The sequence below is a fragment of the Perca fluviatilis genome, chromosome 1, assembly GCF_010015445.1.
Source record: "Perca fluviatilis chromosome 1, GENO_Pfluv_1.0, whole genome shotgun sequence".
Taxonomy (NCBI): domain Eukaryota; kingdom Metazoa; phylum Chordata; class Actinopteri; order Perciformes; family Percidae; genus Perca; species Perca fluviatilis.
This window is the reverse complement of record NC_053112.1, coordinates 36,145,038-36,158,985: the sequence shown is the minus strand read 5'-3', so window position 1 is coordinate 36,158,985 and position 13,948 is coordinate 36,145,038. Positions and strand designations below refer to the sequence as shown.

The 13,948-nt window shown below is 42.0% G+C and overlaps 1 protein-coding gene across 2 annotated transcripts; it reads right to left on the bottom strand.

Annotated features, from left to right (window-relative positions):
* Nucleotides 1–620: 620 nt before the first annotated feature.
* notum2 (notum pectinacetylesterase 2) lies at nt 621–8,162 on the bottom strand. Of its 2 annotated transcripts, XM_039825289.1 has the most exons (12): nt 7,411–8,162; nt 6,971–7,313; nt 6,736–6,788; nt 6,007–6,102; nt 5,829–5,889; nt 5,391–5,503; nt 5,150–5,252; nt 4,586–4,774; nt 4,283–4,383; nt 2,823–2,970; nt 2,660–2,707; nt 621–2,097 (listed from the first exon to the last, which is right to left on the bottom strand). In XM_039825289.1, the coding sequence occupies exons 2-12, from the start codon at nt 7,309–7,311 to the stop codon at nt 1,794–1,796; spliced, it is 1,557 nt and encodes a 518-aa protein (XP_039681223.1). In that variant the 5' UTR covers nt 7,312–7,313; nt 7,411–8,162; the 3' UTR covers nt 621–1,793. The 2 variants fall into 2 exon arrangements, with proteins under 2 accessions (XP_039681223.1, XP_039681311.1); XM_039825377.1 differs by lacking the exon at nt 7,411–8,162 and having other exon boundaries at nt 6,971–7,323.
* Nucleotides 8,163–13,948: the final 5,786 nt, after the last annotated feature.

Genomic DNA, 13,948 nt, shown 5'->3' with positions numbered 1-13,948 from the left:
TCCTGTCATTTCTGCTGGTCTCATATTAGCTAGCAGTCTCCAGAGTCATGATGCTCCCACACAGAATGTGTTCAATCTTCTAAGCAGTGGCATTGACACATAAAATGCCCTTTGAAGGAAATGTGATTGACATTAACACATGCACACTGTGATTAACATATAATCAAATCTAAAAATTCAAGTTCGAAAATAAATCAAGCACAGTCTTTTGTTTCTTTCAAAAAAACATATATTCTTCTTTTCCTGTTCAAGATTTTAACACTAAACAAGTGTTTTTAGATTGTCACTTTGATTATACCAGGCAGTTGGTGTTGGACAATCAAAATGTCTTCTTTAATCCACATTAAATGACTTAACATATATATAGAGGAAGTGTGAATGCTCGACAGACCGTTTGAGTATGTAGGTCCCTGTGGCTCCTCAAATGGTAGTCAATCATTAGAAACTCTGCGTTGCTATTTCAGTCTGTTAGCTCTGAGGGCAGAGACGTACCAGTGTAAATGTAACCATGCCTTATGCATCTTCTCATTGCACCTTCCCACATGTGTTACAATAAAGATGTCAAGAGAATGAACAAATAGAATTGGATGAACCACAAAAGAATTCATGTTATTGTCCATTTATATCTTTATTCGCCGTTTCAACATGAGCAACAACTCAGTCTGATACTTGTTACCAGCAGGTACAATTCTTGTCAAATCCTTATCGTTCGACACAATGATTACAGTACCTAGATGGAAATAAAACATACAGTAACATCTGTAAATGCCTTGCAAAACATGCATGGCATTAAAGAAGCATACATTTTTGACAACATTGAAAGGATTGCAATACATAGTCTGTATTATGTCCACGTATGTCACTAGATATAGACTATCCTGACAACTGAGTGCTGAATAACCACAGCGTTGTTGCTTTTTTAGGGAGTATTTTCTATTTATCGCACACTTGACATGTCAAATAGGCAAACTCCTGCTGGCCTACACAGAAAAATATCAATAACTAATAAACACTATTTTCTTACGTGCACATAAAATATGTATATATATATATATTACGTAATATATATAAGTTAGCATAGCATCAGGAGCTAAAACTAAGTCACAAAAATCACAATCAGTGTATTTGGAACTATGCAAAACATGATTGAGTTAGTGTGAGTGTAGTTTTTGTGTTCTCTGAGTTTTATTTTATGTAAGAATCAGCAATTTAGCAGATCAGATTACTATTGTATGAAAAGTATGACTGCTAGGTAGAAAGAGCATAAATACATCTTTCTTTAAAGCTAATTCAAATGTTAACAACTACAGAACGTGGTGCAAACGTTTCTTTTTTTGTCACGAGTCCTGTCAAAGCAACATGTTTGTTTCCCTCTTTGCGGGAGCCTTTATTCATTAAAAGTATCCAACTCTACTGCTCTGAAGTTTGACTTTCATGTAGAGTGATCAGGATAAAAGTGTGTTCGAGGAGGTACAGTATGCCGGGTCACCTGGAAAATCTCAAAGCTATTCAATCAGTACAACTGAATCCCCTTTGATTTAGACCCAAAGCTCTTTCTTCTAGTGTCCAGCAGAGGGACAGCCAAACCACTCAGACTCAGACACAGTGACACACCCACCAGTCAAGTCACCAATTTAACAGACACATGAAGCATAATGGAATGCTGAGCAGCACAAGATGTAGTAACCAGATTTCAGTACTAATTCTATGGTTACATTAAAACTTCAACACATTATTTCCTCTATTAAGCCTTTTAATGGCTTAATCTCTTAAGCTGCTATCCACGTTTACACTTAGCCACCATTGCTGACCATGCTGGCCAGAGAATCTGCGTCTCCCTGGGGATCCAGGCCCAGCTTCTGGAGGTCAAGGCCCATGGCTACCAGCATCTGGAGCAGCGTGAGCTCCTGCTGAGTGGCCTGGTCCACCAAGGCTGGGCAGGTGGGGTTGCACTGGGGCCACTGGCAGCTGTCCACAAGGTGGAAAGGACAGCCTTTAGCAGGGGTTCTGTTGTTGCGTGTTGCCTCCAGACTCCTGTCCCAGCAGTGCAGGGCCCGTGGCAGAGACGTGCCTTTAACTTGGAAACTCATCCAGTTGCTTGAAGAACAACAAGACAGGGAAGATAGGGATGAGAAATAAACAGAGGGAAAGGAAAGGGAAGGGAAGGATTGGGAGAAAGCAAAGGAATTGGTCGCTGAATTGTCATCAGCGATGTCTTTGCCTGATCACAAGATTTGTCATTTCCTTCGGCAACTTTTGGTTCATTATCTTGGTACAGCAAGTATGTTACATCACAGAACAGCAACTGTAAAATTACCTACAATGACCTTGGACCTTCAGCTACTCCCATAAAGAATCATCATCATCGATAAACACACCTAACTTAGCTCAACTCTGTAAACCGATCTAAGGCTGCGCTGACCCATCAATGCCCATCTGTGCAGCAAAATAATGAGTGCGTTCAAGGGGTACCGAGGGGTTAGGGAAAGTGTGAAATGGCATTTGGTGACATGAAGAATGTAGGGTGATGAACGAGCGAACAAAATCAGCAGCATGAGCTCACTAGGTAGAGATGACTACTGGTAGAGGCGAGAATAAAGTGTGGGACAGAAGGCGTGAAAGTGCATTACCGCCACAGGAGTCAAATGTCCATTCTTACCTTTTAGTAATCACTGTGTGGGAGAGGCAGGACGGAGCAAACACAGCCCTGAAAAACACACACAAAACAATGCAGCCATCTCTACATGTTAGCCCATCTGGTGCATATAAGATCTAGTTATCACTTTATGTTTTCTCTTCCAAATCTGTTTTTGGGAACTCACGTGACATCTGTCAGTGAGTTCTTGAGCTCCCTGCCCAGGTTCTGTATGTACTGCCACTGCTCCTCGGACAGACTCTGTCCTCCCATGTAGATGTTCTCCACTCTCAGCTGCTCCTCATCAAACAGCCACTGCACGACAAACAGAGGGGCTACAGGGAAAACAAAGAGTTTAGTATTAAAGATGTATCTAATCCGTATTTTTATTTTAACAATGGGGCATGTGATGATATACGGTATGTGCAATGTGAAACAGGACGCTCATTGGGATGAACGTACAGAGAATTGTCAACTGACTGCAGTTCCCCTCAGCTCTACAGAGCTTTATAGCTCTTTTCTGACAATTGTTTTAGTTTTAGCGTGCGCAGATTTATTGTTTTGGTTCAGTCTCACGGCTCTCATCAGCCGGAAAAGGCAGCGAGCAGCTCTTTTTAGCACAAAAGCTCTGATAAACGCGTTGTACACCATAGGCTCAGCACCAAACGGCAGACGGGCTAAGTTAGAGTCCAGCTGGCATTCACCAGTGAAGCACTAGTGAAGCATTTAGCAGCTAAGAACCAGATATTTTTCTCAATAGTTGGTGGAGAACAAAACAGAGCTAAAACGGGAGTGAATATCAGACTTATAGACTTACATAAGGTGGCCAGAAGCATGACCCCAAATGAACGATAATGTTGCTCTGTGTCTGCTGGATGTGTCTGCTGTTTGCAAGTTTGCAAGTTTGCAAGTTTGCAAGTTTGCCAAATCAGCTTTATAAGGTTATAATACAGTGTGTCGATGTTTACAGCTTGTGGTGTTGCCCCCAAGTGGCCAAAACAATTTTCAACAAAAAAAAAAAAATCCTAGGTTGAATCTTTGTTGCTGTCTCTACAGTGTATTTTCTGATAGTAGCACTCAGAGTCGCCAAAGTCAGAAATTGTCAAATCCCACACATGAGGTCTTTAAACTTAGATGTTTTAGTTTTTTTCCACTACTGTCATAGTTCAGTTGCTCAGGAATTGATAAAAAAATGTCTTTCAACCATGTTTTCATAATTTTTTTCCTTGTGGGTTTTTGATTCAAAACTTGCAGATGCAACGCAAAGCATTAAAATTACCAACATTGGGCATCGGCATTTTTACAGTCTGTTCAGCACTTTTCAGCTTCTGTGTAAGTTAAACTCACATCTCTCATATTTCAGTGCACATAACTTTTAAACAGCTTAAAGAGATAGTTCGGATTTTTTGAAGTGGTTGTATGAGGTACTTAGCCATACTCAGTGTATTACCTACAGTTGATGGCAGTTAACATGCTCCCAGGTTGGATAAACACAAACGTCCGTATTCCTGTAGGTAATACACTGATTATGGATAAGTACCTCATACAACCCTACATCAAAAAACCCCGAACTATCCCTTTAAGTCAAATATAAAGCATACTAATCCAATATCATGATAAATATAGGAAGCACCAGCCAGCACTCACAGGTCAAGGTGGAGTACAGTTTGTGGCCAAAGAAGCACTGCCATTCCTCTCCTCTCTTATAGAGCTGCCGACATCTATCAGGCACAACCCCATTCCACAGCCTGAGAAAAGACACGCACACACACTGTCAATACACACAAATCTATATCAATATAGCCAAATATACATTAACAGCAATACAATATACAATAAACAGCACTGTATAGGAAAAGAGAGATAATTCCAAATTCTGCATCAGGGCCTATAAAAAGTGTTTCGTTACATAAAATCTATACAGACTGACTGAAGAATGCCTGACTTTACCTGAGTCCTATCTTAATAGCATCTTCAGGTGAGCAGGAAATAGTCTCGGGGCAGTTAGGTGATCTCTGCTGTTTACTCTCTAGAAACCACCCAGAGTCCACGAGGCCTCGAACCTGAGCCTCTGCACCGAGCTGCTCCAGCTGACTGGCCACCCTCTCAATGTTTAGCAAAACACCTGTTCCACCAGCACTGCAGGAGCCAAGAAAATCAATAAATAGTTTGGCTTTGAGAGTGTCATTTTCGTTAGGGGTACCAAAATGACAGCATGCCAGCTATTCACATTCAGACAGTGGAGCCTGTTTTAGGGCATGGGGGAGTCCCAACAACTATGTTGCTAACCTGGGAGGAATGTTCACCATTACAGGGCAAGGCCCTTTAATATACATTATGTCATTGTTCACAGTTGACTGTAAACATCTTTATTGTTGACAAGAGGATGCACCCAAAATAGGGCTTCTCTTGTTGAATGTCCGGCACGGAGATAGCCTAGATGGTACAGATGATGCAGGCTCGTGTCCAAAAGCTGCGGTCAGCATCAGAGCGCGAGCGATAAAACAAACTCACCTCGTGCCAGACAGCATGACAACCTTGGCCTGCTTGATTCCTTTGGGGATGAGGTCTTTGATGACCTCGCGGATGATCAGGGATCCCATGAAGGTGTACTCAGCTGATAACAAATACACACGTCAAATGATTGGGAGCGCCGCACTAAACAGAAAGTTAGATCAATCATGTTTTTCACAGATGTGTCATTGTTGTGAGGGACCCTAACTGAAAAACTCTCAAAGGATGTGAAGAAACTTACTTGCATTTGTATTTCTATCCCTCTCTTTTTCTCTGCCTTGTCGTGGCCTTGGAGGAGGGGTCGGGGCGGGTCCAGTGCCACTCCACACATCACTGGAACAGTACGGGATGAATCTGCAGTAAGGGATACAATCACATTTGTTAGACTAAAGTCTTCTGTCATATATCACAAATTAGTAGACCTGTATTAGCCATTATAAGCTACTGGTCATAGTAAAACAAGTAAGGCATAAGCAGCAAAGTGTAGTGAATTGAGCAAGGTTGCATTTACTTGCTTATGTTTTTTTTAAGAGGAAGATTGTGTTTTCTTTCTTGCAACTTTACTGTTCTTGGTCACTCACGCCATTCTCACAGAGCTCTTCCAGACACAGCAGGGGAGAAAAAAGCTTTACTATCCCATTCTGCACTACAAAATCAGTGAGGATTTACAAGTACTTACACAATGTTTGCATTATGCCAGTGTGGGTTCTCCTCCGCTTGAGAAGACAATATTCCAGTTCCTGGTAAAAATGCAGCGATTTAGAGATCATACAGATGCCCTAATGTCTCATTAAAGATTACGTAAAACAAGCAACACTATGGGAACACTATGACGTGCGTGTTAAAACCTGACCTACCTCTTTTTGTTTGGGGCCACCTCGATGAGCTCATTAGTCGGGGTATATTTTGGTACCTGGAATCACAGGTCTCTTTGCTGTGGCAGCACCAGCCACCTAAAAATAATAGAGACTAATATTAGACATTCACACCAGGCACAGCAAGGGAGACCCTTGTTAGCCTATCATAGAGGCCCGTGAGGAATGGAGAGGGAAAGGAATGCACCTGTGTAGCCTGGTCTGCTAACGAGACTATATATTCACTCAGAGTTGGACAAAAAAGACGAATGACTCCTCCTTTAATTTGCAAACTGTCAGTCCCTGATTTGTCGATTGACTTTCAACTTGTGCAAAGTGGTTTGACATATTGGCTCTACTGCTCAGAATAATACACTCATAAATCCTAAAACCTGTTCAAGAAAGTCCAGGTAAAATGTTTGTGCATACCTCTCTCTCTCTCTCTCTTTCTCTCACACACACACACACACACACACACACACACACACACACACACACACACACACACACACACACACACACACACACACACACACACACACACACAGGTTAATCCACATATATTTCCCCCATCCTAAGTCTATCAAAGTGACAGGCAGCAACCAAAAAAGGAGAAAAACAGAAGATGACGGGACAAGATGACATCCCCATCAAAATTCCAACGGGGGCATCACGCCAAAACAAGCTGACCTTTTGGGACCAAGTTAAACAGTTGGGTTTTTAAATACTCACCTTCCAGAAATAACTGCCATCGGCGGCTTCCTCTGAACTCCTTTAGGTAAAACCTGTAGAACCACAAATAAACAGGAATGAGGAGATGGGGAAGATAAAGCAGCCATGTATGGACACACTGATGCTCTATGTAGCTTCTAAAATCACTGTATCCATCTGCAAAACGTTTATTATTATTTGATCATTATTTCAAGTTTCAGGAACAAAGTAAGAAAAAAGATCCAGAACGTCTCACCCTGCTGCTGTTCCATCATTACATGTCACTTGGGTGTTCTTGAGGAAGTGCAGCCTCATATCGTCTGTCTGTTGTCCAGCGGCTCGAGCTCCTGCAGCACCCTCCTGTGCTGCTTCAGCTGTGCCTCCAGTGCCTCTCGTGCTTCCTATGCCTCTAGTGCTTCCAGTGCTTCCAGTGCTTCCATGAGTCAGATCAACCACAGGGGGAGACTGGCCAACATCACCCCCTTGGTTTCCACCAGACTTCTTGGTGGACTTGCCACCAGCTTTAGCATTACGGTTGTTCTGACCCCAGATTCCCCCGAGCAAAAGCAAGAAAGCAACCTTGCCCAATATCTTCATCTCTGAGGCAACATGAGAAAAACAGATACATGTAATGCATCATTACTCACTCATAATCTCGCTATTTACACACATTATGCAAAACAAGAATTGACTTACTTCTCTGAGACGAATCAGCTTTGAAGATTGTTGCTGAGGCACCACAGGGGTCAGGCAGATAAGCGCCGGTGCTGCTGAGGAGAGAGTGAGAAGTTCAGATCGCAGGGATCAGGTGTGAGAGGAGGATGCTAGTCGTGAGCGGGGATGAAGCCTTGACCACGTTGAAGCCTGCAAATCAGCAGTGAGCTTTATAGTGCCACCATATGGATCAGATTTCCTCCCATTTTCCCTCACAGCTCCAGCCAGGCCCTGAGATAAACTGCTGACGACACAACACGAGGGGAGGTACTGGACAACCAGTGGCAAGGAGAAAAGATAACACGCATCTCTTCAACATATTTCAAGTCTTTGCACACACCCACCACTTAGCCCTCTCCCATCTGACCATGGCTCAGAAACAAGCTCTCCTTCCCCCTATCGTCTCTCTTCCTCTCCCTCCCACCAGCCACCTCTGATTGCCAGGGTTTTGATTTAAACATCTACGTGGTCAGCAAAACTGCATAGCCCCTTTGCGTGGTATGTGACCCCGAGGTCATCGGAGCACACACCTCAAACACTTTCCGACACGGGAATGAAAAGGTTCCCGCGTGGTCAACAAGTTAGTGGACACTCTCAAGGCACGGGTGGTGGACACTCTAGTTAGCTGTGGCACCAAGCTCAAAACACGTTTTAAAAGTCTCCATATTATAAGTAAGAAAAACAGAAATTTGCCAAATAATGGTTTCCCTTTAAGTGTTCATATGCTGGAGAACGATGATTACAAGTACAAGTACAAGATTTGATTTTGATTAGGTTTCCTCTTTTTAAGCCACAAAAAAAAAAGTTTGATTCATAAACAATTATTGGAAAAAAAAACATTTGTATTCTTTGATCTTATATAATAAAAGTATTATGATTCCACTACAGGAGAAGAAGCAAATTTGAAATGAAATATCTGTGCATAATTGTCCATAATCCATCCTTATGCAGATTATACTATTCAACACTGTCACTGAATCTGTTTAACAAGCTATTGAGAAAATACAATTGTGCTGTAATTCATTACATAAGACTTTTATTAACCTTAAACTGGTTCGAAATTAAAATCAAATTAAAGGTATGCTGTTTCTGAGATACCTCCACTCTTAGGCCCTTAGATCCCGTTTACACTTCTAGGCCTAGGTGAGTTGCAATAGAAAGGTAACTTAGTTAGTTAATTGTTCAGATAAATTAGATACCAGTCAAGTTAAAACAATCCTAACCTGCAGAATGAAAGTTTTTGTGCCGTGTGCGATAAAGTGTCTTATACCTCCGGTTGTGTACCTCTGCAGACTCCTGGATGGCAGGTTAGATTAGTTTGCCTCTGGTGAACAAAAGGGACAGAATATTTGTTCCCCTGCATTGTCAGATAAATCTCCAAGGGAGGGCCCCAGGGCAAAAACATTGCGGTTGGGCCCCTATGTACATGGCAGTTTTCAGTATATCCCCAGGCACTTAGAAACCAACCACTACTGTAGAGCAGAAGGGATTAGTCTGTTGACAGAAAATTAATTTGCAACAATTTTGTTCATTAAATATTTTTTGAAGGTACATTGTGTAGGAATTTCTCCCATCTAGCGGTGAAATTGTATTTTGCATTCAAACGAATAGTGCTCTCTAGCGCCTCGCTTTTTCAAATGCGTGTTGCAACTACGGTAGCCGTTATGTGCCAAGAAGCTATGACAACATGTCTTCCAATAGCGCTTCATCGAGTTTTCTTTCGGTTGATGAGGTTCGTTATTTTAAACCAACTGCAAACTGCATTGAATCATTAGTGTGAGCACGTATAAGTAATTTCCCTTGTAATTTAGACCGTAACATTGGCTTACCTGTCGAGAAGAAAGCCGGCAACTTCAGTGTCCCTTTGAAAGTCTTTCTCCTTCATTAGCTCTTTCCACCTGGGAAAGGCTACCCCGATGTTTACCCTCGTGTTTTGAATTCGCTGGTCACGTTGCCTTTTTAATTCCCTTTTTCGATTTTTTGGCGACGAGGATTCCTTCTCCTGTGGCTCGGCATAAGTATGATCCTCCATTGTGAACTAAAGTGCAGTGCAGGCTTTCAAATTTGCCGGGGCGGTGACAAGCTCCCTCTCACTGATCTTCTTCTCCGTTTCAGCTGGTTTCAGTGACGTGACGCTGGCTCTGAACGAAAAAGTGTTGTGGATTAGCTAGACAGGTAGGCTAGTGCTTTATGTCCCTCTCAGCCATTATAGTTTTTCAAAATGGCGGAACGACATGGAAGCCTTCTTGGACTTGCCCGTCCAATGTAAATACAGATAAGAAATTCTTCGCTTACGAGGATGGGTCAGATCATTGGCAGAGGTCATTTTACACCAATGAGGACATATTTATGAATGAAGATGCTGATTTTAGCTAATAAAATACTTAAAACGCTGCACAGTGTACCTTTAAGCTAAAAATAAAAATACAAATCACTGGTTCCAGCTTCTCAAATGTGACCCTTTCCTGGTTTCCCCTAGTTTTCTACGATACTAAATTCAACAGCTTTGACTTTTTGACGGTTGGTTAGAGTGTTAACTTGAGCTTCAGGGAATAATGATGGGCCTCTTTCCACTATTTTCTGCCATTTCATAGAATAAACTATCAATCAGTTATTAAAGTAAATAATTGTCAGATACAAATAATTATTAGTTAAAGCCTTTAGTTTTCCTATGATGGACCAATACTACCCATCACAGCTGATATTCTACTTCAGTGGTGTGAATTTCTAACAAATTTGCCATTCATTTTAATTGTGTAAATGATATTTATTAAACCTTTGGGTCATTTTGGGGCCACGAGCAGTTGCCTATGCCAGGTTGGTAGAATAGTGTAATGTGTGTAATAACAACAGAGTGAAAACATTGGAATTTCCCCTTGCGGGATTAATAAAGTATACATTATTATTATTATTATTATTATTATTATTATTAACGATGGCTGTAGGGGAGCGTAGTACTGACCGCTGCAGGATCACGAGGCAATAGGGCTTTGAAATCAAATATCAAATAATAATAGTGTTGAAGGCCAGAGGCTGCTGGGGGCTGAAAGGACTGCAGGGTGGCAGGATAATGAGTTAAGATGAAGACACAAATCCATTACAATCAAAGCAATAAACGTTTAGTTCACATCCTTCTTAGGGGACTGGACACAACAGCACACACAGCCCACACTCAAACTTGAGATATGACACAGATAATGGGCCGTACAATGATTTCAATTTTAAAGGCAATAATGACCTAACCATTTAAAGACTATAAACAAAGCAGACAGATTTATCAAAGTTTGTCTCATTGCATTGGCAGACAGAAAAATGGTATTTCTGTCTCATTTTCAAGCATTTCATGCTATTTTAGCTACTTTCAACTATGGCCAGAAAGAAAACAAAGCTACTCAAAAATATGTCTGTGAGATCGTATGCACCTACGCACAATAAAAATGTACCCTAAGGACATAACTATACTGAATTTGATCTACCGAGCTGAACAATTCTTCATTCCTTCAGTTGTCTTGAAGCATGCACACCACCATCTGTCTTCCCAGAAATCAATGCAACAATCTGTTTAACAGATACCTCAAATAGCTGAAAAACGAAAGAAGTTGCTGTAAATCTATCAGCATTTCGCTAGAATGTCACGAACAAAGAGATGGCATTGCTGCTATTTTGTTTTTCTTTGATATGGGATTGGACAGAATGATACGTTTTTCACAGCAGGCTTCAGATCAATGGATTGAAGTGAATTTGTGTGCTACACCTCCAGTGATTCAACTCCCACAACTTGTCACGGGTCAAGCATTGTCCCTCTTGGCATCTTTTACAGTCTATTACATGTGTCTCTTTACTTTTGAAAAACAAACTTTTTACATAACGCATAAGGGGCTCATGAGACATGTTGAACTTCACCCTGACTGGGGCAACAGCTTAGCCCCTTGAGCAGCATAGGAGGCATTCTTTCTCCCCTTGTGTTGTTATTTTTCACAGCCAACCTCCAAGGTTAGGACACCTAAAGCCCGGGTGGTCCGGGCACTTTGTCTGCTGAGCATGTGTGTCATCACCAGCCTCAAAAGCTAAGGGCCCGGCCGGGAGCTAGAATATTTGTCGGCTGATAGCTTCAAAGAACAACGAACCAGAGACAGCGGTCATGTGCTGGACTTACGCCCCGCACCACAGCCCAGAAAGGTAGCAACTCATAGGTAACCACTCCAAAATTCAACAGTATGACCTACTTATTCAAATCATAGAGTGGTTCAATCATGAACCTCCTGTTTTTAGAACAATCAAAACATACCACAATCATGCCTTGCAGCCTCCCCTGCCATGTTGCGTGTAATTTGACAATCTACAACAACATCACTCTGAATCTACGTTGTCACCAGCAGTGGAGAGCATATCTGGGAAAAGAGGCCCATGATTAATAGGAGACAAGAGTGGCATCTTTACAAGCCACATGAAAACGAGCCTCAGGCGAGATATGAGACCTGGTTGGAGTAACACTGCCAGAGCACTCTATTCAATCAGTGAGGACGACAGGCAGGGTCTTAGCGGGATCGCTGTAAAGTGCTGGGCCACTGCAGGAGGCTAGCAGGTGGGGTGCGCTAAACTATCCTTAAAACCAGGTGTAAAGAGGCCTTGCGTGGTAACCTTCTGCAGACTGCCAATGCATCAGTGTCATAGATGGAGGAGGGGTCGACGGCAGGAATACAAGGTGTTGGATTTAGCAGGGGTGGGATGGCGATGTAACAGAACAGGATAGCTGACAAGTAAATGTTTTGTGTGCTGCAAGAAGCTGCAGCTCACTCTCACCTCACAACCAAACTATGCGTTCTGTCCACCTTATTGGCGTGCCAGACGCACCTTCATCCAGGCAAATATGTTTCGCCTCGAGTATGAATGCCACAACCACAATCCTAAACAGTCAAAGATGTGTAAAGGACAAGTTGTGACACCAGAGAACTAAGAGCATCATGCACAAATGTTAGTGTGTGCCTAAAGTGAAATACATATCAGGTCATATCAGGTCATGCAACTTGCATATAGGCTGTTTTTCCCCTTAACAATTTTGGCCATTAAATGATTACCTTCTCCCTCAGGGTTTTGTTTAATTCTCTTGCGTAAGTGGGCCACTGGTTCTGAAGGGGGGTGGGGGTGGGCGCATACTGTGCTTGAGTGCACAGCTTGTCTTTGGGGCTCATGACACAGTGGAGCAGCAACGTGGCCTTGGAGTCATGCTGGATGAACCAACATGTCAGTGCAGTGATGGATACCAGTGGTGGGGTCACGTCATGCTAAGCTCGGGCACTCGGCATTAGGTCCTTGACATAAGTCTTTACACCTGATCAACAAAACGACTATTGCACAACACAGAGTGGAAACAGCTGTGCAAGCCTCATCTGATAAGAGAAGATACAGACAAATGTCACCTTGATGTCTGTCTTTTTTGTCCATTTGATCGTGGTTTTTATTACTTACACTTCAGTACACACATCTGTGATTTGTGAGGAATATGTAGGGCTGGATGATTTAATATCTCACTATAGTGACAACAAAGTCCGTGTAATGTTCGCTGGAGCCCCTGTGTAAAAAGAGTAGGTCTTCCAAAACTGGAAGACAACAAACAAAAAGAAGAAGGGTGATTTACCTGAAGACGGCAACAAAAATGTCTAACTAAGTGGAAGAAATGGCAACTTCGGACAAATATCCGGACCTGAATCGTCAGACATAGTCCGGAGTTGTTAAGAAAACGGCTATACTGATGTTTAGCAAGTATAATGTTTACCATGGTCATCATCTTAATTTAGCGTGTTAGTATGCTAACATTTGCTAATTAGCACTAAACAAAAGTACAGCTGAGGTGGATGGGAATGTCATTAGTATTAGACAAATGAAAACTTTGACCTGATGGTAGCACAAATTAAAAAAGTTAAAGTAATAATCTTTAAGATTTGTATTTAAATGTCTATGAAGTTACTATCTATCGCAGAATGAGTTAACACAATGGTGATTGAGCTGATGGCCCACTGATGAAAGCAAAAAACATTCTGTTGCGACATTGCCGGTGAAGAAAATCACAAGCGGCGCACAGTTAGTGACGTGTTTCCCATCACCCAGCAGTGGTCGCTCCGCCAGAGAGAGTAGGTAGTGCTAATGTAGCATTTTTATTTTAGTGGGGAAGGGTGCAGTGCACTGAAAACTGTTCTGTTTTTCCAGTCAATTCCATCAAATCAGTACGCTCAGTTGAAATAAGTTGCTGTATGTACTTTTTTAAATTTATAATCTCTTTATGACAAATGTTGTACTTGCCCTTTTGGAGGGAAGCACTTTGTCTTTAAGAGAAGCAGAAGGGCATTTTGTATACGCACAAAAAGACAGAAACATGCTTGTACGGGAAAATGGCTATTTCTTCTATTAAACGTTGCAAAATGAGGATGGACGTATTCCTGGCAGTTCATTCTGAGGGTGCAACACTAACTAACTAACTAACTTTGACCTGCTGGTGGTGCTCGAAGGAAAGTAAGGGGAT

Bases quoted from the DNA above. Each gene is read 5' to 3' on its own strand.
- notum2 (XM_039825289.1), bottom strand. From the start codon at position 7,311: ATGAAGATATTGGGCAAGGTTGCTTTCTTGCTTTTGCTCGGGGGAATC. The intron at 5,504-5,828 runs GTAAGTACTTGT...CCCTTACTGCAG, and splicing joins TGGCATAATGCAAACATTGT to ATTCATCCCGTACTGTTCCA. The intron at 4,775-5,149 runs GTGAGTTTGTTT...TGGCTCCTGCAG, and splicing joins GTCATGCTGTCTGGCACGAG to TGCTGGTGGAACAGGTGTTT.